Here is a 25,914-nt window from a genome sequence, read left to right as displayed (position 1 = left end):
TTATTTTTAAAATTTTTATTGGAGTATGGTTGCTTTACAATGTTGTGTTTGCCTCCACTGCACAACAAAATGAATCAGCCATACACATACAGATATCCTCTCCCTTTTGGACTTCCCTCCCATTTAGGTTACCACAGTGCATTAGGTAGAGTTCTCTGTGCTATACAGTATGTTCCCATCAGTTGTCTATTTTATACATAGTAACTATAATGTATATGTGTAAATCCCAGTCTCCCAATTCCTCCCTCCCCACCCCTTTCCCCCTTGGTATCCATACATTTGTTCTCTACGTCTATGCCTCTTTTTCTGCTTTGCAAATAAGATCATCTATACCATTTTTCTAGATTCCACATATATGCATTATTTTTTTTGAATTTTTTTTAATACAGCAGGTTCTTATTACTTATCTATTTTATACATATTAGTGTATATATGTCAATCCAAATCTCCCAGTTTATCCCACCACCACCACCACCACCCCTGCCACTTTGCCCCCTTGGTGTCCATACATTTGTTCTCTACATCTGTGTCTCTCTGCCCTGCAAACTGGTTCATCTGTACCATTTTTCTAGGTTCCAGTTACATGCATTAATATACAATATTTGGTTTTCTTTTCCTGACTTACTTCACTGTCTATGACAGTCTCTAGATCCATCCACATCTCTACAAATGACCCAATTTCGCTCCTTTTTATGGCTGAGTAATATTCCATTGTATATATGTACCACAACTTCTTTATCCATTCATCTGTCGATGGGCATTTAGGTTGCTTCCATGACCTGGCTATTGTAAACAGTGCTACAATGAACATTGGGGTGCATGTGTCTTTTTGAATTATGGTTTTCTCTGGGTATATCCCCAGTAGGGGGATTGCTGGGTCATATGGTAATTCTATTTTTAGTTTTTTAAGGAACCTCCATACTGTTCTCCATAGTAGTGGCTGTATCAATTTACATTCCCACCAACAGTGCAAGAGGGTTCCCTTTTCTCCACACCCTCTCCAGCATTTGTTGTTTGTAGATTTTCTGATGATGCCCATTCTAACTGGTGTGAGGTGATACCTCATTGTAGTTTTGATTTGCATTTCTCTAATAATTAGAGATGTTGAGCAGTTTTTCATGTGCTTCTTGGCCATCTGTATGTCTTCTCTGGAGAAATGTCTATTTAGGTCTTCTGCCCATTTTTGGATTGGGTTGTTTGTTTTTTTAATATTGAGCTGCATGAGCTGTTCATATATTTTGGAGACTAATCCTTTGTCTGTTGATTTGCTTACAAATATTTTCTCCCATTCTGAGTGTTGTCTTTTTGTCTTGTTTGTAGTTTCCTTTGCTTTGCAAAAGCTTTTAAGTTTAATTAGGTCCCATTTGTTTATTTTTGTTTTTATTTCCATTACTCTAGGAGGGGGATCAAAAAAGATCTTGCTGTGATTTATGTCAAAAAGTGTTCTTCCTAGGTTTCCTCTAAGAGTTTTATAGTGTCCAGTCTTACATTTAGGTCTCTAATCCATTTTGAGTTTATTTTTGTATATGGTGTTAGGGAGTGTTCTAATTTCATTCTTTTACATGTAGCTGTCCAGTTTTCCCAGCACCACTTATTGAAGAGACTGTCTTTTCTCCGCTGTATATGCTTGCCTCCTTTATCAAAGATAAGGTGACCATATGTGCGTGGGTTTATGTCTGGGCTTTCTATCCTGTTCCATTGATCTATATTTCTGTTTTTGTGCCAGTACCATGTTGTCTTGATTACTGTAGCTTTGTAGTATAGCCTGAAGCCAGGGAGTCTGATTCTTCCAGCTCCGTTTTTTTCCCTCAAGACTGCCTTGGCTATTCAGGGTCTTTTGTGTCTCCATACAAATTTTAAGATTTTTGTTCTAGTTCTGTAAAAAATGCCACTGGTAATTTGATAGGGATTGCACTGCATCTGTAGATTGCTTTGGGTAGTATAGTCATTTTCACAATATTGATTCTTCCAATCCAAGAACATGGTATATCTCTCCATCTGTTTGTGTCATCTTTGATTTCTTTCATCAGTGTGTTATAGTTTTCTGAGTACAGGTCTTTTATCTCTTTAGGTAGGTTTATGCCTAGGTATTTTATTCTTTTTGTTGCAATTGTGAATGGGACTGTTTCCTTAATTTCTCTTTCTGATCTTTGTTAGTGTATAGGAATGCAAAAGATTTCTGTGCATTAATTTTGTATCCTGCAACTTTACCAAATTCATTGATTGGCTCTAGTAGTTTTCTGGTGGCATCTTTAGGATTATCTATGTATAGTATCATGTCATCTGCAAACAGTGACAGTTTTACTTCTTCTTTTCCAATTTGTATTCCTTTTATTTCTTTCTCTTCTCTGATTGCCATGGCTAGGACTTCCAAAACTATGTTGAATAATAGTGGTGAGAGTGGACATCCTTGTCTTGTTCCTGATCTTAGAGGAAATGCTTTCAGTTTTTCACCATTGAGAATGATGTTTGCTGTGGGTTTGTCGTATATGGCCTTTATTATGTTGAGGTAGGTTCCCTCTATGCCCACTTTCTGGAGAGTTTTTATCATAAATGGGGGTTGAATTTTGTCAAAAGCTTTTTCTGTATCTATTGAGATGATCATATGGTTTTATTCTTCAATTTGTTAATATGGTGTATCACATTGATTTGCATCGCTGGGATAAATCCCACTTGATCATGGTGTATGATCCTTTTAATGTGTTGTTGGATTCTGTTTGCTAGTATTTTGTTGAGGACTTTTGCATCTATATTCATCAGTGATATTGGTCTGTAATTTTCTTTTTTTGTAGTATCTTTGTCTGTATTAGCATCAGGGTGATGGTGGCCTCGTAGAATGAGTTTGGGAGTGTTCCTTCCTCTGCAATTTTTTGGAAGAGTTTGAGAAGGATGGGTGTTAGCTCTTCTCTAAATGTTTGATAGCTTTCACCTGTGAAGCCATCTGGTCCTGGGCTTTTGTTTTTTGGAATATTTTTAATCACAGTTTCAATGTCATTACTTGTGATTGGTCTGTTCATATTTTCTATTTCTTCCTGGTTCAGTCTTGGAAGGTTATAGCTTTCTAAAAATTTGTCCATTTCTTCCAGGTTGCCCATTTTATTGGCATAGAGTTGCTTGTAGTAGTCCCTTAGGATGCTTTGTATTTCTGTGGTGCCTGTTGTAACTTCTTTTTCATTTCTAATTTTATTGAGTCCTCTCCCTCTTTTTCTTGATGAGTCTGGCTAAAGGTTTATCAATTTTGTTTATCTTCTCAAAGAACCAGCTTCTAGTTTTATTGGTCTTTGCTATTGTTTCCTTTGTTTCTATTTCATTTATTTCTGCTCTGATCTTTATGATTTCTTTCCTTCTACTAACTTTGGGCTTTGTTTCTTCTCCTTTCTCTAGTTCCTTTAGGTGTAAGGTTAGATTGTTTGAGATTTTTCTTGTTTCTTGAGGTAGGCTTGTATTGCTATAAACTTCCCTCTTAGAACTGCTTTTGCTGTACCCCATAGGTTTTGGATTGTTGTGTTTTCGTTGTAATTTGTCTCTAGGTATTTTTTGATTTCCTCTTTGAGTTCTTCAGTGATCTCTTGGTTATTTAGTAACATATTGTTTAGCCTCCATGTGTTTGTGTTTTTTATGTTTTTTTCCCTGTAATTGATTTCTAATTTCATATCGTTGTGGTCAGAAAAGATGCTTGATATGATTTCAATTTTCTTAAATTTACCGAGGCTTGATTTGTGACCTAAGATGTGATCTGTCCTGGAGAATGTTCCGTGTACACTTGAGAAGAGAGTGTAATCTGCTGTTTTCAGATGGAATGTCCTATAAATATCAATTAAAGCTATCTGGTCTAGTGTGTCATTTAAAGCTTGTGTTTCCTTATTAATTTTCTGTCTGGATGATCTGTCCATTGGTGTAAGTGAGGTGTTAAAGTCCCCCACTATTACTGTGTTACTGTCAATTTCCTCTTTTATAGCTGTTAGCATTTGCCTTAGGTATTGAGGTGCTCCTATGTTGGGTGTATATATATTTATAATTGCCGTATCTTCTCGGATTGATCCCTTGATCATTATGTAGTGTCCTTCCTTGTCTCTTGTAACATTCTTTATTTTAAAGTCTATTTTATCTGAGTATTGCTACTCCAGCTTTCTTTTGATTTCCATTTGCATGGAATATCTTTTTCCATCCCCTTTCAGTCTGTATGTGTCCCTAGGTCTGAAGTGGGTCTCTTGTAGACAGCATATATATAGGTCTTGTTTTTGTATCCATTTAGCAAGCCTGTGTCTTTTGGCTGGAGCGTTTAATCCATTCACGTTTGAAGTAATTATCAATATGTTGTTCCTATTACCATTTTCTTAATTGTTCTGGGTTTGTTTTTGTATGTCCTTTTCTTCTCTTGTGTTTCCTACTTAGAGAAGTTTGTTTAGCATTTGTTGTAGAGCTGGTTTGGTGGTGCTAAATTCTCTTAGCTTTTGCTTGTCTGTAAAGCTTTTGATTTCTCAGTCAAATCTGAATGAGATCCTTGCTGGGTAGAGTAATCTTGGTTGTAGGTTCTTCCCTTTCACCTCTTTAAATATATCGTGCCACTCCCTTCTGGCTTGTAGAGTTTCTGCTGAGAAATCAGCTGTTAACCTTATGGGAGTTCCTTGTATGTTATTTGTTGTTTTTCCCTTGTTGCTTTCAATACTTTTTCTTTGTCTTTAATTTTTGTCAATTTGATTACTATTTGTCTCGGTATGTTTCTCCTTGGGTTTATTCTGCCTGAAACTCTCTGCACTTCTTGGACTTGGGTGGCTATTTCCTTTCCCATGTTAGGGAAGTTTTCGACTATAATCTCCTCAAATATATTGTCAGGTCCTTTCTCTCTCTCTTCTCCTTCTGGGACCCCTATAATGCAAATGTTGTTGCGTTTAATGCTGCCCCAGAGGTCTCTTAGGCTGTCTTCATTTCTTCTCATTCTTTTTTCTTTATTCTGTTCTGCGGCAGTGAATTCCACCATTCTGTCTTCCAGGTCACTTATCTGTTCTTCTGCCTCAGTTATTCTGCTATTGATTCCTTCTAGTGTATTTTTCATTTCAGTGATTGTATTGTTCATCTGTTTGTTTGTTCTTTAATTCTTCTAGGTCTTTGTTAAACATTTCTTGCATCTTCTCGATCTTTGTTTCCAATCTTTTTCCGAGGTGCTGGATCATCTTCACTATCATTATTCTAAATTCTTTTTCTGGAAGGTTGCCTATCTCCACTTCATTTAGTTGTTTTTCTGGGGTTTTATCTTGTTCCCTCATCTGGTACAAAGTCCTCTGCCCTTTCATTTTGTCTGTGTTTCTGTGAATGTGGTTTTCTTTCCACAGGCTGCAGAATTGTAGGCTATATGCGTTATTATATGATATTTTAAGCAGGTAACCTTCTAATGTAAAACTAGAATTTCAAAATAAATGTTTGCTAAAATGAACCAAGATGCACAAAGATTATGATTTTACTTAAGGGGAACTTTAAGATGAATTAATTTATAACTTAAAATAGGATTATGATGATTGATATTAACACAATGTTATAATGCCTCGTCTACATTTTTCATTCTGTAAGTTGTGTTAACATAGTAAATAGAATGGAAGATTGTAAATATATAGGAATAGTGGTTCCTAAATTGGCTGTGACTCAGAATCACCTGGAGAACTTGATAAAACAGATTGCCCATTCTACCCCAGATCTAATGAATGAGAATCTTAAGAGGATAACATTGAAATCTGTATATTTAACAAGTTTCCCAGATACAGTCAGTTCAGCCCCAGCGGCTCTAGAAAATGTCCTATGCTATGGCACTTCCTGAGTAAAAGCACTGAAGAGATTTAAGCTATATTTTATAATGATAGATATAAAACTATGAAAACAATTAAACATTGTTTCTACATTTATCAACATTAAATTACTTTAAATCTTTTCTCACATAAGATAGGTACCCTAATGTATGGGTTAAGAGCATGCTTGTTACTCAGACCTGGGTTTGAATCCTTGCTCTGACACTTACCAGCTGGGTGATATTGGATAAATTATTTTAACCTTTTTGAATTTTGTTTTCCTTAGCTATAGCTATAATGTTACAAGGATTAAAAGAGATAGCAAACACTCAATAAGTGCTCGTATGTGATTAAGGAGGGTTTAAAATAAGTACTAATCTTTACTCACCGTTGAACACTTCATTAAATTCCCCTGGGGGTGCGTGAGTGATGAATTTAGCAGCTATGCGTACCTAAACAGAAATAAAATTTTTAGTAAAAGAATTATGAAGAGTAGCATATAAGAGGGGAAGGAATTAACAGATAACAAAATTTTTATCACATCCCTTGAAATATAATTTCCTGTTTAAACCTTACCGTTTAGGAGCCTTCAGATTTTCTTTTCACAAAACATCTCAAAGTGTTTATTATCAATACAGATTTGTTCTAATTTGGGGATATACATGCTGCTTTAATTTTGAATTTTTCTTTTTAAAAAGCTAAATAATCAATTTTTGGTCAAAATATACTGCAGTCACAAAAAGAGAAAGGTACGATCCTATTTCATTTATGAACACTTCAGCAAAACTAAATAAAACATTAGTTAATTGGTATTATGCCAATTTGTGTTTATGGTGTTTATCCCAATGCAAGAATGAATGATTCAATACTAATAAATCAATGTAACTTACAAACTAAAAGCAAAGCCTTGTGATCATGCTGGAAAAAAAGACAAAATTCAACACCCATCCAAATATCATAAAACAACAACAAAACTTCTAGTTTTTAGTAGAATCAACTTCCTTAACTTTATAAAGGGTTATCTACTAAAATTTTACACCTTATTCAGTAATGATGAAACATGAGCAGTGTCACTAATTTTAAAAGCAAGACAAAGATGACTCCTGTCATCTTAACTATTCAACACTGTACTAAAGGTCCTAAAAATGTCATGGAAAATATTTCTTTTGTTATTCATTCTGATTCCCTCCCCTGCCCACTACTGTCAATCTGTTTCTGGGTCTCTAATTAGAGATGGATGCCAAAATGTTATTATCTAACCTGCGTATCTAATTTTTTCTCCTATGTTTTATCTTTTTTGTCTTTTTATGCCTTGTGTAGGGAGAATTCCTCAGCTCCATTTTTCAACTCACTAACATGCTCTTCAGCTGTGCCCATTTTGTTTTCAGACAATTATTTTAACTGTTCTATTTTTAATTTCCAAGACTTTTTTTCTTTCTTGTGTGTGCAATAATCTCTTCGGTCTCCTTGGGGTTATTAACTATACTTATTTTAAAGTCTTGTTTTATCGACTATTTCTTAAGAATTTAGATATACTGTTTGTTGAGTTTGGTGCTTCCTTTCATGGTACTGGTTTTCCACAAATGTTTGTTGCTCCTCTTTGAATTTAATTTAGTTTGCCTGTTCTGTTTACTTGTAGTTTGTCTCCTTGATTGTAGGGGAGGGAAAGAGTAGACTTGCTGCTGAGAATGTGTGAGCAGATTATCTTCTGAGTGAGCCTCCTAAGGCCACAGGCTCCCTGGGGCACTGCCCTGCCGCTCTGCTCCCAGTGCTCATTCTCATTGCTATATTCTGAGGACAAATGCTATTCGTCTGCAGCTTAGCCCAAATGGGAATGAAAGGAGGAGCCAAGTGGTCCAGTAAGCTTGGAGAACAATTCCCCAACTAATCCACTCCAAGACTGTTCTGAGTTCTTCCCTTCTTGCTCCTTAAATAGATGTCCTCCCATGACACTCTTACTACTTAAATGATTACTAATTTATTTCTCTTCCCATTCCACTTTTTCCTACTTTTTCATTTTAAAAGTTTTGGCATAAAAGGTAAGGTAAAACCATGTACTCAGTCTGCCATATAAGTCAGTCTCTCATCTCTCATCAAGTAAAATATGAAATACAAAGAATATACAAACCTATATTAAAGAAAAAAAAACAATTTGGAGTATCATTTAGTTATATCTATATGTCTATATATGTAATAATGATGTTAGCAATGATAACAGGACTGACCTCAAATGGGTCTCTCAGTATAATTCTAACACACTATGAGAGAAAGGACATTGGAAATTCCCTAATATCTGATGTGATGAGTATAAAGATGATCAACTCACTGACGAGGGGCAAAGAGGAACATGGTATATCTGACAATAAAATGAGCTCTACTTTCCAGATAGGCATCCTCTGTTGACTTCTTCCATTTCCTTCAAACAATTTTAAGTTCTTATTGACCCAGTCAAATTAAGGTTATCATCAAAGTCAAACCATTCTTCAGGGGGAAAAAAAGACTTTTAAGAATCTTTGGAAAATAAAGCTGGGATTGAGAAGAGAATTAGAAAAAGATGGAAATACTTTACAACTTTAGAATCCCTAGGTTTATATGGAAGATCTTATGTGACTTTGCTCTGATTCTAAAAAGAGTAAAAGAAAAGCTGCTCCATAGCCAGACTTATCTTTTCAGTCAAGAAAGGCGTACTGATTCATGGATCAAGGCAGAATGGAAACCCTGAATTCTAATTACTGGCTCTGTTGGTCCACTAACTAACTAGATTTGTGATTCTGGAAACATTGCTAAACTTTTTTGGTTCTGAGTTTCCTCATAATAATCCTACTCCTAAAAGAGATTAGGAGATCTGCAAAATTTGCTTGAGCTATAAAATTCTGTATGACTTTTTAAGACTTAGAAGACAAAACTTTTATGTGGACCATCTGGAAGCAGGTATGAGGAATCTGTATCACAAACACCTTAGGATATTCTTACGCACATACAGTTTGAGAACCCTAATGTGACAGGGTAATTGTCGATAATATATTATTTTTCTGGGATGAAAACTGGTGGAGATTAAGAGGAAATATTCCATAAAGCCCTTAAGTTAACTGAGCAACAAAAATAAAAAGAGGGGTTCTAATTAGGAAGTAAGAAATGCTGCTCAACTCATGAGAATTATACTATACAGGGCTAATAGTTCCAATATGGATTTCCAACTGTGTATATCTGCTTTGGCATGTACACTTAATCATATTACTGTACTTGTCAACTGTTGGTGTCAATCACTTATTTAAGAAATTAGCGGGACTTCCCTGGTGGCTCAGTGGTTAGGAATCTGCCTGCCAACGCAGGGGACGCCAGTTTGAGCCCTGGTCCGGGAGGATCCCACATGCCGCGGAGCAACTAAGCCCGAGCACCATAATTAGGGAGCCTGCGCTCTAGAGCCCGCGCGCCACAACTACTGAGCCCACGTGCCACAACTACTGAAGCCCGCGCGCCTGGAGCCCGGGCTCTGCAGCGAGAGAGGCCACCACGATGAGAGGCCTGCGCACAGCAACGAAGAGTAGCCCCCTGCTCTCCGCGATTAGAGAAAGCCCGCGTGCAGCAATGAAGAACCAACGCAGCCATAAATAAATAAATAAATTTAAATTAAAAAAAAAAAAAGAAATTAGCAAACCTATTTTGAATAGCAAACCTATTTTTTTAGTCTATTTGTGTCAAGTCTGTTGAGCAGCTATGGTTTATCCCACTTTCTGTCAAGGTGCATGTCCCATAATCCTTACATAATTAAGAAACTCCCCTCGGTCAAGCAAAATTAAGTGTGTGTAGTTCAAAAATATATTCATATACTACCCCAAAAGCAACTTCCCTTAAAAGAAAAGAGCCACAGCCATATTTTACATACTACTTATTAATGTTTGAATGCATAAAAGTTACCAAATTGAAAATTCAAGTTACTAATTTTTCTGAAGCTATCCACAAATTTTCATGTTATAAAATCTGATGGAATTGCCATAACTGAAAAACAGTCATTGGGATAATGGATGAACTGACTCTGCATGTAAAAAAGTAGCAGTTCATCCATTCAGCAAACATTTACTGAGCAGCTAGGAAGAGTCAGTAAATAAAGATTTAAATACTGAATAAGACATTGTCACTATTCTCAAAGGATCTGTCACCTAGATAGTAATATAGAAAACATTAAAAGGCACAATGAGGCACAAAGGAAGGTGCAATCAACTCTACATATGTATATAAGGAGGGGTTGGGGTGACCTTCAAAGGCAGTGATGTTTGAGCTGGATTGGAGGATGAGTAGATACCAAGGACAGCATTCCCCATGGAGGGAACAATATGTATAAACTAAGACAGGGAACAATATGTATAAACTAAGACAACACAGCACAACAAACTGAATGGAGATATTTAAAAGATCTGCATAATGTAAAACAATGCTAGTTTTTCTACTGATTCTTTTTGCATTTTCAAAAAAAAAGTTTTTTTTAAAAAAACAAAATACTAATCATTTGTTAATATGCAATAAATTTATCATTATATTAAAATGAATTGTTTTAAAAATCTGTAAGTTTTAATATCTAATACAATACGTATAAGCCACATAAATAAAAACTCAATTTCTTGGAATTCCTTGGCAGTCCAGTGGTTAGGACTCCGTGCTTCCACTGCAGGGGGCACGGGTTCAATCCCTGGTCAGGGAACTAAGATCTCACATGCTACGTGGTGCAGCCAAAAAAAGAAAACAAAAAACCCAACCAACAAACAAAAACCAAAACTCAATTTCTATGAAAAAACTAAGTAGAAAAGATAAACGCAACTCTATATTCATTGAAGCATTATTTACAATAACCAAGATATGGAAGTAACCTAGATGAATGGATAATGATGTGATGTGGTGTGTGTGTGTGTACACATATATATGCAATGGAATATTAGCCATAAAAAAGAATGAAAACTTGCCATTTGCAACAACATGAATGGACCTAGAGGGTATTATGCTAAGTGAAATAAGTCAGACAAAGAAAGACAAATACTATATAATTTCACTCATATATGGAACCTAAAAAACAAATCAGAAAGAGTAAGATACAGAGAACAAACAGATGGTTGTCAGGAGGGGGTGGGGGGAGGAAAGAAATAGGTGAGGGAGATTAAGAGGTACAATTTCCAGTTGCAAAATAAATGAGTGACTGGTATGAAATGTACAGTGTGGGGAATATAATCAATAACGATGAAGGGTCATAGTTCATGCACAATCTTTATATGGTGACATACCATAACTAGATTTATTGTGGTAATCATTTTGAAATGTATAGAAATATCAAACCACTACACTGTATAACAGGAACTAACATAGCATTGTAGGTTAATTATACTTCAAAAACAAACTCATAGAAAAAGAATTCAGATTTGTGGTTACCAGAGACAGGGGTGGGGAGAGAAGGTCAAAAGGTACAAACTTCCAGTTATAAGATAAATAAGTACTAGGGATGTAATGTACAAAATAATATAGTTAACACTGCTGTATTTTATATATGAAAGCTGTTGAGAGAGTAGGTCCTAAGAGTTCTCACCGTAAGCAAACTTTTTTTTTTAACTATTTCTTTACTTTTGTATCTATGAGATGATGGATGTTCACTAAACTTACTGTGATAATCATTTCATGATGTATGTAAGTCAAATCATATGCTGTACACCTTAAACTTATAGTGCTATATGTCAATTATATGTCAATAAAACTGGGGGAAAAAAAAACTGGATTTCTAAGAGTGTAAATGGGTCCTGAAAGCGAAAGAGTTTGAGAAGTGTTCTGTTGTTAACATGGGTTGATATTTATCATGCTGTTGAGTGAAAAGGGCTGCAAAATGATGTATTCCTGTTTTTTTTTTAAGTATATATATTTACATATATGTATAGCTACTAACTTTTAACTGGGACTACCTCTGATGGTAGTATTACAAAAGATATTTTTCATCTATTTTTTGGCTTATCTCTATGTTCAAAAAGTTGTACAAGGAATATAAATTATTTGTATGAAAATTTTTTTTAAATTTTTTAAAAAGCAAAAAAGGGGCATGCCATCATTCCCCATACAATAAATAATTTTTAGAAAATTATCTGAGAATATCAAGAACCAGAGAAATGTCCAATTAAAGAAAACAAAACATCTAGTTTTTAAATGAAAGTGGGGAGATTTGAAGATATATACACTTGGCAAGGGTGAAGTTCTAAATGAACAGTTAAAAGAAATGTAGTCATCATTAGATGCCAACATGGGGTCCTAAAACACTGTCATGGTTGGACTTCCCCGGTGGCACAGTGGTTAAGAATCCGCCTGCCAATGCAGGGGACATGGGTTCGATCCCTGGTCCAGGAAGATCCCACATGCTGTGGAGCAACTAAGCCCTTGCACCACAACTACCAGCCCACATGCCGCCAACTACTGAAGCCCGTGCGCCTAGAGCCCGTGCTCTGCAACAAGAGAAGCCACTGCAGGGAGAAGCCCACGCATGGCGACGAAGATTCAATGCAGCCAGAAATAAAAACAAACCAAAAAAACACTGTCATGGTAAGCAGTCCCCATGTTACCTTCTGAGAGAAAAGATGGATTACAGTCGACCCTCTGTATTTATGGGTTCTGCATCCAAGGATCGAAGATATTCAGAGGAAAAAAAATTCCATAAAGTTCCAAAAGTCAAAACTTGAATCTGCCATACACTAGTAACTATTTACATAGCATTTACATTGTATTAGGTATTACAAGTAATCTAGAGATGATTTAAAATATATGGCAGGATGTGCGTAAGTTATATGCAAATACTGTACCATTTTACGTAAGGGACTTGAGCATCCTCAGATTTTGATATCTTCGGGGGTCCCTGAACCAATCCCCCTCCATGGGACGACCATACTTAGTATTAGATAAACATCTGACAGTCTTTGAAGACAGGCTTTGAAGTGTTAAGTCGATTTGTCACTATAATAATACCATAAAAATACCTTGAAGGAATACCTGTAATAGAAATCGTAATGATATATTTATATAATCACTTTAAAATCTAAAGTGTGCTCCATGGTCTCTTTTACAATTTGGTTCACCCTCTCTCATTCTCCTATTGTTTAGCTCCTAGACCTATAGCTACACTCCCACCTCAGGGCTATTGCAATTTTTATTCCTTTTGCCAGAAATGCTCTTCTATCAGAGAGTTCACTTCCCTCTTCATTCAAGTCTCTGTTCAAATATCACCTACTGAAGTACCCTTCTCTGACTTCCTGACTTCTATAAATTAGCTACTGTACCCTCCACACCCTTCATAATTCTTGCCCTTTACCTGCTTTAAATTTCTTCAAGGAACTTGCCACCACTGAACATATACTTATTTTTACTGCTCAACACCTCCAAAAGAATTCCAAGAGCACAGAGCAGGGGTCTGCAAACTGCTAAAGTAAAGGGCCAGACAGTAAATATTTTAGGGCTGTGTGGGCCACATGATCTCTGTCCCAACTGTAAACTAATGAGCATAATTGTGTTCCAGTAAGACTTTGTTTTTTAACTGAGGTACAATTGACAAAGTTATAAGATATTTAAAGTGTACGATGTGATGATTTTGATATACATACACTATTTATACAGTGTGAAAGGATTACCCTCATTGTGTTAACACATTATTTTAGACACTGCAATCTGTATTTCATGTAATTTTCACATCATGAAATATTCTTTTGATTTTTTTTCTAACCATTCAAAATACATTAGCTTGTAGGCCATATAAAAACAGGCAGTGGACCAGACCTGCCAACTCCTAGCACACAGCATAAGAATTTGTTATGTTTGTTCATTGCTGTATACCTAGGACTGAGACCTGGCACAAGCTAGGAATGTAAATGAATGAATACTATTTTATTGTTTACAAAACTCTTTCATAACCTCTCTTTTGATCTTAAAACAGCTTGTTAAAAATAGGCAGGGAAGAGACTATTATCCCCACTGTAATTGAAGGAACAGGTTCAGAAGTGCCTTGTCCAAGGTCACATACGTACAAAGGGGTGGCACTGAACTAGACAATCATCTATACTATGCAGTACTAATAGGTATTAAAATTCAGGAGGATTATCTATAGTGTGGTCTCATGGATTTGGCCTAGCCCTTTTACAATTTTGTTTTTAAACCAGGAATTGAGACAAAGCTTTCCTTGTGAAAGCTGCAGTTGTCACAAAGTTGGGAGGGGTAAATAAAATGATAAATAATAACTTTAAAAGTCAAAATTTTATCATCCAGCTTCAAAACTGGGTCAAAACTAACAAGATGAAATTTAACAGAGGTAAACAAAATCACTGGCACAAGCAAAAGGGGAAAGAGAAATGGCTAAGCAGCTAGTGATTGCAAAAATATTTTTGCTGCAATACAAATGAGGGATGACACAGTAACAGTAATTTAGTCAATCATTCTCAAGATTGGGATGGAGAAAGAAAGGCGACAGCAGGTATATCCTATGGAGGGGAGGCATGTCACCCCCCTCCTAATTGAGAATCACTGATATGGACGTTTTATTTGAACAAAAACTTCACTCTGCTTAAAAAAAAAAAAGTCCCTATTTCATAAAGTAACAGGGTCACTGTACACAGCATTCATATGATAGTGTCTGCGGTAAAGGGTATAACTCCACGTATATTTTAAAGGGGGAGTAACTCAAGCCTTATACACAATTCTACCCCTTCATATATTTAAATATTCCAAAAATGTTAATTTCATGGAATGCATTGTATTATGTTTCTAACCTAAATAGGGGCAATTTAAAGTCTATAAGTATCAATGAAAGGTAAGTTTTCTTAGATTTCAGTTTCTTCCCATTTTCCTTATCCTCTTACCTCTCCAAAAAGGAAAATAAAGTAAAATATTCAATCCTTACAAGATTCAAAATTTCATTTTTATATTACTAATATCTGTACTGAAGTTTAAAAATGAAACTGAGAAAGTAATATATCCCATTGTTCTCTAGAAACCGCTTAATTTTGTAATTTTGTTAATTATAGTAAGAAACTTTAGAAAATGTAGTAGAAAAATAAATTTACAAAATTTTTATAAAACTCAAATCTTTTTTTTTTTTTTTTTTGTCATGCAGCTGTGCCATGCAGCTCGTGGGATCTTAGTTCCCCGACCAGGGATTGAACCCAGACCCTAGGCAATGAAAGCACCGAATCCTAATCGCTGGACCGCCGGGGAATTCCTCTAAATAATCTTTTAATAACAGACCCCACACATTTCAACATTACATCTATTCATAACTACCTTTTAAAATAGTTTCCTTAACAAAAGAATTTGAAGTTGAATATTTAACAACTGCAGCTCTTTGTGAATGCTGGGTAGATAATTCCAGACAGGCAAGGAAGAAATCTTTCACTAGATAATATCCATATTCCAATTATCAGCAAGGCCCAGGTCAGTTTATACTGCCCAAATTTTGTATACTTCATGAGCCAAATCTCTGCCAGCAAGGTATCTATGAAAATCTTTATCTCCTTCATTAGTGTATTAAAGACTTCACTTCTAGGCCTTTACTCACACTGTCCTTGAGTTTGTGCCTCTCTCATCTTTGCCTGTCTAAATCACTCCTATTTTCCAAGGTTGGGGGATCTGTTTCTTTCAAAGATATATTCCCCATTACTTAAAGTCTCAAGAATCCTCTGTTACTTCTACCATACTTTGAACATTTATCATAGCACCTAAAATATAACAGCTGTTGACAATTAGTTCTATAGGTACCATTCTGTTCCCAAAGACTTAAGTTTTCTTTGGGCAAACTGCCTTGCTTTCTTTTTCTATACTATACAGGGTCTAGCAAAGTAAACGGCACATAGGCAATTAGTAAATGTTTACAAAATCCCTTTTGAATAAAATGACACTAAGGAAGTGTACTTAGTTTTTAAGATTATTATGAGGTACTATGGCAAAATGGAAAGATAAAGACTCTGGAGTTGGACAGACCTGGATTTGAATTTCAGTCTCTTAATCTCTTTGAATCACAGCCTCTCCCTAAAGTGGGATAGTATCTACTTCTTAGAATTGCTGTGAAGGTTAAATAAGATAATATATGTCAAGTCTTTGGCAAAATATTTAAAATACAATATGGAGGCTCAGTAAATGTCAGTTATTATTAACCGGTCACAGCAAGATAATTGCTGCTTTAAATTATTAAACTGAACAAAGCCTTCAAATTATTGAGAAAATAATTCCTCCCTTCCAGAAGTTCCTTGGGTCCTAGTCACCTAATATTCTCCATCATTACAATCTTCATCAATAACTATAAACATCAACAACTTTTTTTTGACCAAAAAAAGTTTTTCAAAGTGACTCTGCTCTGCTTCCCTTTAATTTTTTTTATTTTAAATATATATTTATTTATTTATTTTGGCTGTGCCAGGTCTTAGTTGTGGCATGCGGGATCTTTAGTTGCCATGCAGACTTCTTAGTTGCAGCATGCATGCAGGATCTAGTTCCTGACCAGGGATCGAACCCGGGTTCCCTGCATTGGGAGTGCAGAATCTTACCCACTGGACCATCAGGGAAGTCCCTCTGCTTCCCTTTAAATTGATAATACATCTTTCAAAGTTTACTCATGTTTTCAACTAGGCTATACTTCAAAAAAATAGTAGTAAATCGTGCTTTCATAAATATTTATTTTACTTATTTTTATTCTACATCATTCCAGAAGTATTCAAGGATAAGCAGTTGCATTCCTCCTCCAGAAAGAGATAATACCTTATTCTTATCCTGGTAAGAAAGTTCTATTTGCACAGAATTCAATGTTATTTCTTAAGACAGTTTTTCCTATTTGAAGATATTGAGGATGTTACTGCTGTTGTTATTATTATTATTTTGTATTTTAAGACTACTTTTTCTAAGAGCAGTTTTAGGTTCACAACAACATTGAGAGGAACATACAGAAATTTCCCATATACTCTGTCCCCCCATGTGCACAGTCTCCCCCATTATTAAAATTTCCACCAGAGCGGTACATTCGTTACAACTGATGAACTTACATTGACACATCTTTATCACCCAAAGCCCATAACTTACATTAGGGTTCACTCTTTGTGGTGCACACTCTATGGATTTGGACAAATGTATGACATGTATCCACCATTACAGTACCATACAGAGTATTTTCACTGCCCTAAAAAACCTCTGTGCTTTGCCCATTCATCTCTCTCTCCCCCTAGGATGCTATCTGTTTTTTGTTTTTTGTTTTTTAAATACATATTGCCTCAATGTAGTTCATTTTTCTGGTCTGCTTCTAAGGCTTTCAGTATATCAACAATAAACTGCCTGGGGCAATAATTTAATAGATGGTTCCAAGCTGCTGACATGCATGTATTTCAGTATCAAACTAGCTCTAGAATTCCAGTTTCAGTGCCTTTATCAAACAAAATCCCTGCTGGCAGAGAGTTCTCAGAGGCTAGTGAGAATTTAATTTGGGGCTATAATTTCAGAAAAAAATACATTTTCAGTGATCTCCAAGGCCATATGGAATAAAGCTTTCACTAAATAAAACTTACTGTTAGCTATGTTTTTTTAAATTCCAAATAAGCTAAATATTATTTTCCCAGTTTAGACCTGGACATATTATAAAGATTCAGAATGCAATTAGGGGACTTCCCTGGCGGTCCACTGGTTAAGACTCTGCGTTCTCACTGCCAGGGGCCAGGGTTCAATACCTGGTCAGGGAAACTAAGATCTTGCAAGCCATGTGGCGTGGCCAAAAAAATAAATAAAATTTTAGATGTATATATTGATAGTTTATTTTGATTTATCATTATCAGTAAGGCCTAAGGTTTAAAAAGCATAGATATGTCTAAATTAGAATCAACATTATAAAAAAGATGGTGACACTTTCAAGTAATTGGTTTTATGTTTACTCTTTTAAAAGCCATTTCAAGTATTTCTTAGGAACTGTTCTATTAGTAACCACTTATAAGTTTTGTCAGATATAGACAAACAGGTAGTGAAGGCAGGCAAGTTTAAGTAGAGCAATTTCATTTTTAAAAAGTCTACCAATGAATGCTAAGGAAAACAGCTTGAAGATTTATTAAAGTAATAATATAACACACATGGAGTGCCAAAGACTTTCTCCTTGTCCAAACTTTAGTCAGCCTTCTCTGAGCCCTCTTCTCAGTTAGGTCTTTATCTTGGCCCCATCCTGTCCATGGCCTGCCTAGCCCAGTCTTAGCAAGAATCCTGCTCTCAGTTTAAAGAGAATTCCCCCACTCTTGATATCTGATCAAGTTCCTTGTCCCCAACCTTTGATGTATAAGTCCTCGATCTTCTGTTAGCAAGAATCCTTCTACCCCTGATGTCTCCTGTTAGTAATTTTCCACCTACTAACCCGCTCACTTGCTTGTTGGCTATTCATGCCCAGCAGTCTTTGCTTATTTGGACCTGAACTCAATCTCTCTCCCCTAAAACGAAAGTATTGAATAAACTCATCATTTTAACAAGTGTCAGATTAATCTTCTTTAACAGAAGTCAGCATTGTATTTTATGCTGTATAACAGTATATAAAAACAACATACTTAACCATAAAATTTACAACATTTAAGAACCAAAAAATAGCTCCTATTTTGTTTTCTAGTTATCTTTCCCAACCATTCCCTTTTAATTTACAACTTCTCTATGCACCGAGTTAGAAGGAAATCATGCCTCAGTCCTCACTCTGGACTATCCTAATATAATACATCCAAAATGTCGGTAAAAAGATTTCCAAGTATTTTATCTTTAGTGTTCATTTTAGAAGTTCAAAGTGACAAAGCCTTAAGTCAAAAAAAAAAAAAAAAAGTACTGGCTCAATCTCAGTAAAAATAAAAAAGGTGTCTTATCTTAAATATAAAACAGCATTGATATACATATGAAAGGAGGGAAAGGACCCTATTTGGCTTAATTAGAGGATTTACCTAAATGTCTAGATCAAGAACTGAGGAAATATAAAAGTCTGAGATATAGTGTTCTAATGGGTTAGGAAAAAGATTAAAGTGAGTGAAAAGATCACATAAGCGACTTGTTAAAATACACATTCTCACCCCCAATCCTAGGTGAGTGGGCAGATAGGTAAAAAGTTCCAAGCGGCCAAATACAATGAGTATTGTTTTGGAAATAATCAGGACCAAATTAAGAAATTAGGGGAAAATCCACACCAAACGCCTTGAGATTCATGTGCCAGAAAGCAATGATGCAAATGCCAAGTCCAAACAGGCAGAGTTCAGCAGTGAGGGCCTATGCTGGCTTGGAAACAGATGCAGTGGGAAGCAAGAAGTATTTTGCCTTTAAGATCTGGTGCATATCTGGCACGTTATGGTATTTCTAACTTAAAGGTGTTATCTTTTTACCAAATTTACTTTTTTTTTTCAAAATCATTGGGAGTCAGATCTGGTTTCACATGCCAGCTTTAGCACTTAATTACTTGGGTCTTAGTTTCTTCATCTGTGAGTATAATTCCTGCTCATATATCTAGCACTACTTTAAGAATCCAATGAGGTAACATGAGACGGACTCAGACATAGCAGATACTTAACTTTCTTTCCCTAAGCAAATGCTTAGATGTTACTGAATCTTTGTGTTTACCAATTTGTTCATTCACTCAAAACAAAACAAACTATAATTTATTGGGTCCCAGGCACTGAGGTGAGCTGAGTATTAAAGATAAAGACAAAAAAGGAGATTGGCAGGGACTTCCCTGGTAGTCCAGTGGGTAAGACTCTGAGCTCCCAATGCAGGGGGCCTGGGTCCGTTCCCTGGTCGGGGAACTAGATCCCGCATGCCGCAACTAAGACCCGGCGCAGCCAAAAAAAAATAAAATAGAAAAGGAGAATGGCAAAAGAAGTAAGCCAACAAATTCCCTTTTGCCTTAAGCCTTGGTTCTGAAGAACAGCTATACAATTAGAACCACACGGGGAGCTTTAAAATTACTGATGCCTGGGTTCCACCCACAGAGCTTCTGATGTAATAGACCTGGGGTAGAGCTTGGGCACCAGAATTTTTAAAAGCTTCCTCGGGTGATTCTCACGTGCTGCCAAGGTTGAAAGCCACTACCTTAAGCTAATATTAAGTGCAAATCTTCATGGTGGATACAAATAACATAAGACAAGCATACAGTCAGCATCCTGGCTTTTCAAATCTTTGTATACTTTACCACTGTTAGCAAAACAACTTATACAAACAATAGCCCTCAGAAAAGATGTGTCAATCATTTAAAAATAACTAATTCAAAGCAGCAAAACTGCCAAATGAGTATTACAGACAATACACAACATGGAACTCTTAGGAAGGAGATGGATATGGGTTGGGTTGGTTAAAGACAACTACAAGGAAGGGGATCTAAGCTGGGCTCTACAAAGTGCTTTAAATAGTAGGGGGGTGGGAGAAAGAGGGAGGGCATTACAAATAAGGGAACTAGTAAGAATAAAAAAAGGTAGGGAAAAAACAGTGTTTCGTAAGCAGACCAGTTTGGCAGAAACAGATTTATTTGGCGAAAATAAAAGCGGAAGGAAGAGTAAAATGAGTCAGATGGCAGTAGTTATGCTAACAACAATTCTGGTTTTATTCTGTAGGTAATGGAGAACTGCCAAAGCCTTCTGTGTGGGAAGTTCCATTAACAAAAATTAATCTGGAAGTACTGGAGTCCTCAATATGGCTTCACAAAACCTGGAAATCAGTCTGCCCTCTAAGCGTTAGTTAACTATGAAATTAAGAATACTATCAAAGCAAGATTCATTCACTCATTCATTCAACAAATATCTGAAGGCCTACTATGAAAGCACTGTTTTAGGCAATGGTGATTCAACAGTATATGGTCCTTACAGAGCTTACATTATAGTGGGTAGAGAGACAATAGGTAAGATTTTTTAAATATTTATTTTATTTATGATCATTTATTTTTGGCTGCATTGGGTCTTTGTTGCTGTGCACGGGCTTTCTCTAGTTGTGGTGAGCGGAGGCTACCCTTCATTGGGGTGCACGGGCTTCTCATTGCGGTGGCTTCTCTTGTTGCAGAGCACAGGCTCTAGGCACGAAGTCTTCAGTAGTTGTGGCATGTGGGCTCAGTAGTTGTGGCTCACGGGTTCTAGAGAGCAGGCTCAGTAGCTGTGGTGCACGGGCTTAGTTGCTCTGTGGTATGTGGGATCTTCCTGGACCAGGGCTCGAACCCGTGTCCCCTGCACTGGCAGGTGGATTCTTAACCACTGTGCCACCAGGGAAGCCCAACAATAGATGAGATTAAACAACTAAACTACATGGTATGCTAGCTAGTGATAAATGCTAAGGAGTAATAATAAAGCAGGGAAAGAGGATATAAAACGGTAGATTGGAACTGGACAGGATGATCACAGAGGGCTTCACTGAGAAGGTAATTTCTGATTAAATATCTGAAGGAAGTGAGGGATATAGAAGGAAGAGAACTCCAAAGAACAGATCAAATGCAAAGACCCATTAAGTGAGGATGTGTGGCTAGAGAGGACCAGGAGAGAATAGGTAGGAGATAAGGTCAGAGACGTAAGTGGTAAAGAGGTAAAATCCCAGATCATGTAGGAACTTGTAGTCAGAGTAAAAACTTTTATTCTGAAAAAGATGGGAAGCCACTGGAGGATTCTGAGCAGAGGAGTGACATATTCTGACTTACATTTTTTAACCAGATCACTCTGGGTGCTTCATTGAGGACAGACTGCCTATGGAGAGACAAAAGCAGAAGCAGCGAGACCAGAGAGAAGGCCAGTGCAATAATCTACATGGGAAATCATGGTGGCTTCTTCCAGAGTGGTTGAAATAGGGGTATGGTGAGAAACAGCCAAGTTCTAGGTATGTTTTGAAGGCATAGCCTATAGGATTTGTTAATGGACAGTATGTGTATTGTGAGAGAAGCAGGAATCAAAGATGACACTAAACTTTTTGGCCTGAGCAACTAAAGAATGAAGGTGCCATTAACTAAGAGGGTAAAGACTGCAGGAGAAACTGCGATATGCAAATTTTTGATATATAAGGACTTCCTTCCAGCCTTGTAAAATTTGTCTAGAGAAAGAAAGTCCACTGCTGTTAAGAGTTAGAAGGTGCACTATGCAAAGATCTGACTTGGTCTTGGTGTTGGATATATATCCCTACTATGGAGGAAAACACCATTAAAATGTTAGACTGTATAGTTAACTTCTCTGGTTCTGACTCCATGCTTAAACTGAAAAAATTATAACTTGATTTCCTATGTATCTGATCTACTTGAAAAAAGGAATTTAATCCCTCCTGTATTTATTAAATTAGTTGCTATCCTCCTTTTATACACTAGTTTCATCAGCCTAGCGAATATGAGTTTGTCCCTTACTATCCTGATGAATCAAGCTTCTGAACTTAACAGGCAGAGGATTACAATATGGATGGTGGTTCTTGAGTTGCACAATAATTATTGGGAAGCTTATTAAAAACAGATTCCTGAGCACTGGTCCCCCCAAATTCTGATTCAGCTGGTCTAGGAAAGAACCCAGAAATCTTGCTTTTGAAAGAAACATATAAGCAATTCTGCTGTAGGCAATAATGTTCTGAGGTTCTTAAGAAGACAAACAGTGCTCTTGACCTTGTCATGAGGACTTTTTAAACTTCTGAAGTCATGTTTCTCAATACCTTGAGTTTATAACACATTTTAAATACTAGAATTCTTAGTGGCATATTTGTAGAAGCTCAAAAGAGCACCATGCAAATTTGGTAGTAATTTTTTTTTCCCTCACTGCAAGGCTTGCGGGATCTTAGTTCCTGGACCAGGGATTGAACCCCGGCCCATGGCAGTGAAAGTGCAGAGTCCTAATCACTGGACCGCCAGGGCATTCCCCAAATTTGGTAGTAATTATAATGCAGTCATGACCAGAAAATATCAATATTTCAGTGTCTATACAAGCATCCACATCACTATACCATTAAACTTGATTGCAGTTTAGGATTATGTCATTATTTCAGTAAAATTGTTTGCTATCTCAATTCACTACCTACCATCTACTCAAAGGAATCAAAGTGGGTAAAGGCACAGGTCTGGAAGTAGATTACCAGCAGATTGCATCTGCTCTACTATTACTGGTTCTGGACACTTGGTTATATTTTTTTTAACCTGAAATGTGCCTCAGTTTACTCAACTTAAAATGGGGTAAGCAGCCTACAGGGATATTTTGAGATGAATACATTTTAATGCAAAGTATCTAGCACATTATAAGCACTTAAATGTAGCCTAGATGCAAAACAAAGAATTCACAAGGCAAAGTTCTCTCATGTTCCGATAAACCCACCACCTTTCTTTAGTGCAGCCTGGTATCACGCTGTCTTCCTGTTTATACATTATATGTATCACAACCTACACTTCAAATGATCCACTCAAATGAACATTCCATCTCCAGAGACACTGCCCTAACAGTATGCATGTGCAGTTATATAGCAAAGATAAATTTTACATGCTGCTCAAAATTTAGTGGTATGAAGAACTGTGGTAAATAAGTGAAAATATAGAAAGAAAAGGGGAGGCTGGAGGCAAAGAGAACAATTAAGAATGTTGTTAAAAATAATCCAAGCATAAGAAAAGGTCCTGTATGAAGAAAACGGTAAAAGGAATGTGGACAGGTTAGACATATTGTTCAATGAAAAGTATACTTACCTATTTGAAAATAATAAAATAGAAATACATAAAATAAAATAGAAAATAGAAAAGAAACTGGTAATATTGGCTGCCGCTCAAGGGAACTGGGTGGCTGGAAAATGGGTGGGAGGGGACTTTTTACTCATGTCCTTTCCTACCATTTTAAGCATGTGATTATAGTTCCTATATACTCAAATTTTTTTTTAAAAAGGACTAATGGAAATGGAGGAAGAGAACCTAATGACAGGAAGAAGAATTTACAGGACTGAAATACTAATTGAACATGAGAGGAGAGGTTAAGGATGAAAAAGATGATGCCAGTGTTCCGACCTTATGTAACTAAAAGAGAATAATGGTGGGATGAGCAGAAATGCAGAGGTTGGCAGGAGGTTCTGATAAAGGGAGAAGGGAAAATAATAGTAAGTACATATTAAAATTATCACCTAGTTCAGAAATCCGTAAGTAGTCAAACTGTCTATCAAAAATTATCACGACTAGTTTCCCCTATCCAGGGTTTTTATTTTCAGGAGCTGATCCATATAAGGACTTTAACTTTTTTATTTTTTTCAAAAAGATGAAGGAGTTTGTGCACTGGAGACAGAAAAGAACAATGACACCTGATCCTACAGTGTGTGTTTTTCTGAGCTCTAAAGGGGAGAACTTATAGAAGATGAAGGAAATACTTTTATCAGGGGTTTTTCAAGGCTCAAAGTATACATAGTCGGCCCTCCGGATCCATGGATGCCGAAACATTGGGCTGACTATACTACAACGTTTTATATAAGGGACTTAAGCATCCCTGGATTTTGGTATGGGGGGGTGGGGTGGGTCCTGGAACCACTACCCCACAGATACCTAGGGACAACAGTATACATACTGATTTTGATATGCAATAAGGCTTCGGAACTTTATGGAATTTACTAGGAAAATGCTCCCAGGGGATCAAATGTTCTTAGCAGTGCCATGACAGAGCATCAGTAACGGCAGTAGATGCTCAGGCACAATGAATGCTGGAAGAGGCACCCAGAGTGTGGACACATTCTTGAACACAAGAAATACCTACAGATTACCAGAAATAATTGGGGAGGGAGAATGAGGGAGCATGAGCTGGGAAAATATAAGAACGAATGAACCTGTGATTGATTGGTCTCTTTCATACCAATAGCTTGTGCCTACACTATGTACTTGGTAGTATGCTAGTCACTAGATAAAAAGACTTGGTTGCAGTAACCAAGAATTTCACAGGTCTGTTATGGGGCAAATGTGCCAAAGTAAACAATGACAGAAACTCCTGGAACGTTTTAATGTTTCAGTTTCTTAAATAGAGTTGTGGTTTTTTTTTTTAAATTAGAGTTTGAAAAAGTTCATTAAACTTTGTTCTGTCAGTCTGATCCAATTTCTCTTACCTATTTTAGAAGAAAACTTTCGAGGCCCACAGAGGTATGTGATTTTTCAAAAATCACACTGGTGACCAAAAGCACAGCAAGGAGAGGCCAAATCTACTGAGGTTCAGAATCATTCCTTCCCACTACCCCACAATACCTCATTTATAATTCATTAAATGGATGACTCTTCTGATTTCTTCATTCACGGATACATGTTAAAAACAGTATAGTGAAAAAAGCATGGCTTCTGAATTAGACCAACCTGGGGTCTGAATTTTTTGACAAATTACACTGCTTTGCTTAGCATTAAGGCTGGTCCTAATAAAACAGCTAAATGTTCTAGAAGAAATTATAATGAACCTACGCTCCTCACCAAAGATTGGGCATCTGAGTTTGTACCTGCTTAGGCTTTATGCTCCTGTCCAAGGATTTTGTAACAGATTATATGAATACTACTCAGCAAAGCTAACAGAAAAGAAGATTTAAAAATGGTAGTATTAATTCTAGGCAACGACTTATTACAAAATAGCCATGGCAATTAAGCTTTAGGGTTTATTTCGCCCTATAAGGGTAATAACTCACCTACTAAGTTAAGGGGGTAACACATAATCAAGGAAATCCACTTTAGAAGTATAAATATCTTTCATGAGCTCTAACAGAGCCCTCAAATTTCAGTATCTATTTATAACATTTTCCACATCTCTCCTAAATAATTTTGATAAACCCATTTCTCAAAAAGTGCCTTAAAGACGGTATTGTCTAAACTAAAAGCAAAGGGATCCATTTTTCAGTTATGGTACTTTTGAAGTTGTACACAAATATTCTACTAGTTAGGCTGAAGGGAAAAAAATGTGCTAGTAGCACTTTTTTCAGCCCTAAAATTCTGTCGGCATTTATGTTTTAAAAATGCTGAATCATGAAATAAAGGAAACAGTCAGTGCAAAGAATCCAAACACGTAGTTCATCTCATACCTCAAGTTTCCTAATTATGGCATCTTTTCATTTTGGAACCAAGTAACTGAAGAGTCTAAGTAACTAGAGGAATAGAGCTCATTCTCAGAAACTGAACTTGAGGATAAAACTAAAAGTATTTATTTCT

At 36.4% G+C, this 25,914-nt stretch overlaps 1 protein-coding gene across 1 annotated transcript in view; it reads right to left on the bottom strand.

Annotated features, from left to right (window-relative positions):
- CAPZA1 (capping actin protein of muscle Z-line subunit alpha 1) overlaps positions 1–25,914 on the bottom strand; it is a 48,618-nt gene that overhangs the window by 19,321 nt on the left and 3,383 nt on the right. The window contains exon 2 of the mRNA XM_068540511.1: positions 6,169–6,232. Coding sequence (XP_068396612.1) covers positions 6,169–6,232 — 64 coding nt within the window. The remainder of the gene's footprint in view (positions 1–6,168; positions 6,233–25,914) is intronic.

This window comes from Eschrichtius robustus, chromosome 3, assembly GCF_028021215.1.
Source record: "Eschrichtius robustus isolate mEscRob2 chromosome 3, mEscRob2.pri, whole genome shotgun sequence".
Lineage (NCBI taxonomy): Eukaryota > Metazoa > Chordata > Mammalia > Artiodactyla > Eschrichtiidae > Eschrichtius > Eschrichtius robustus.
This window is presented reverse-complemented; position numbering and strand designations above follow the sequence as displayed.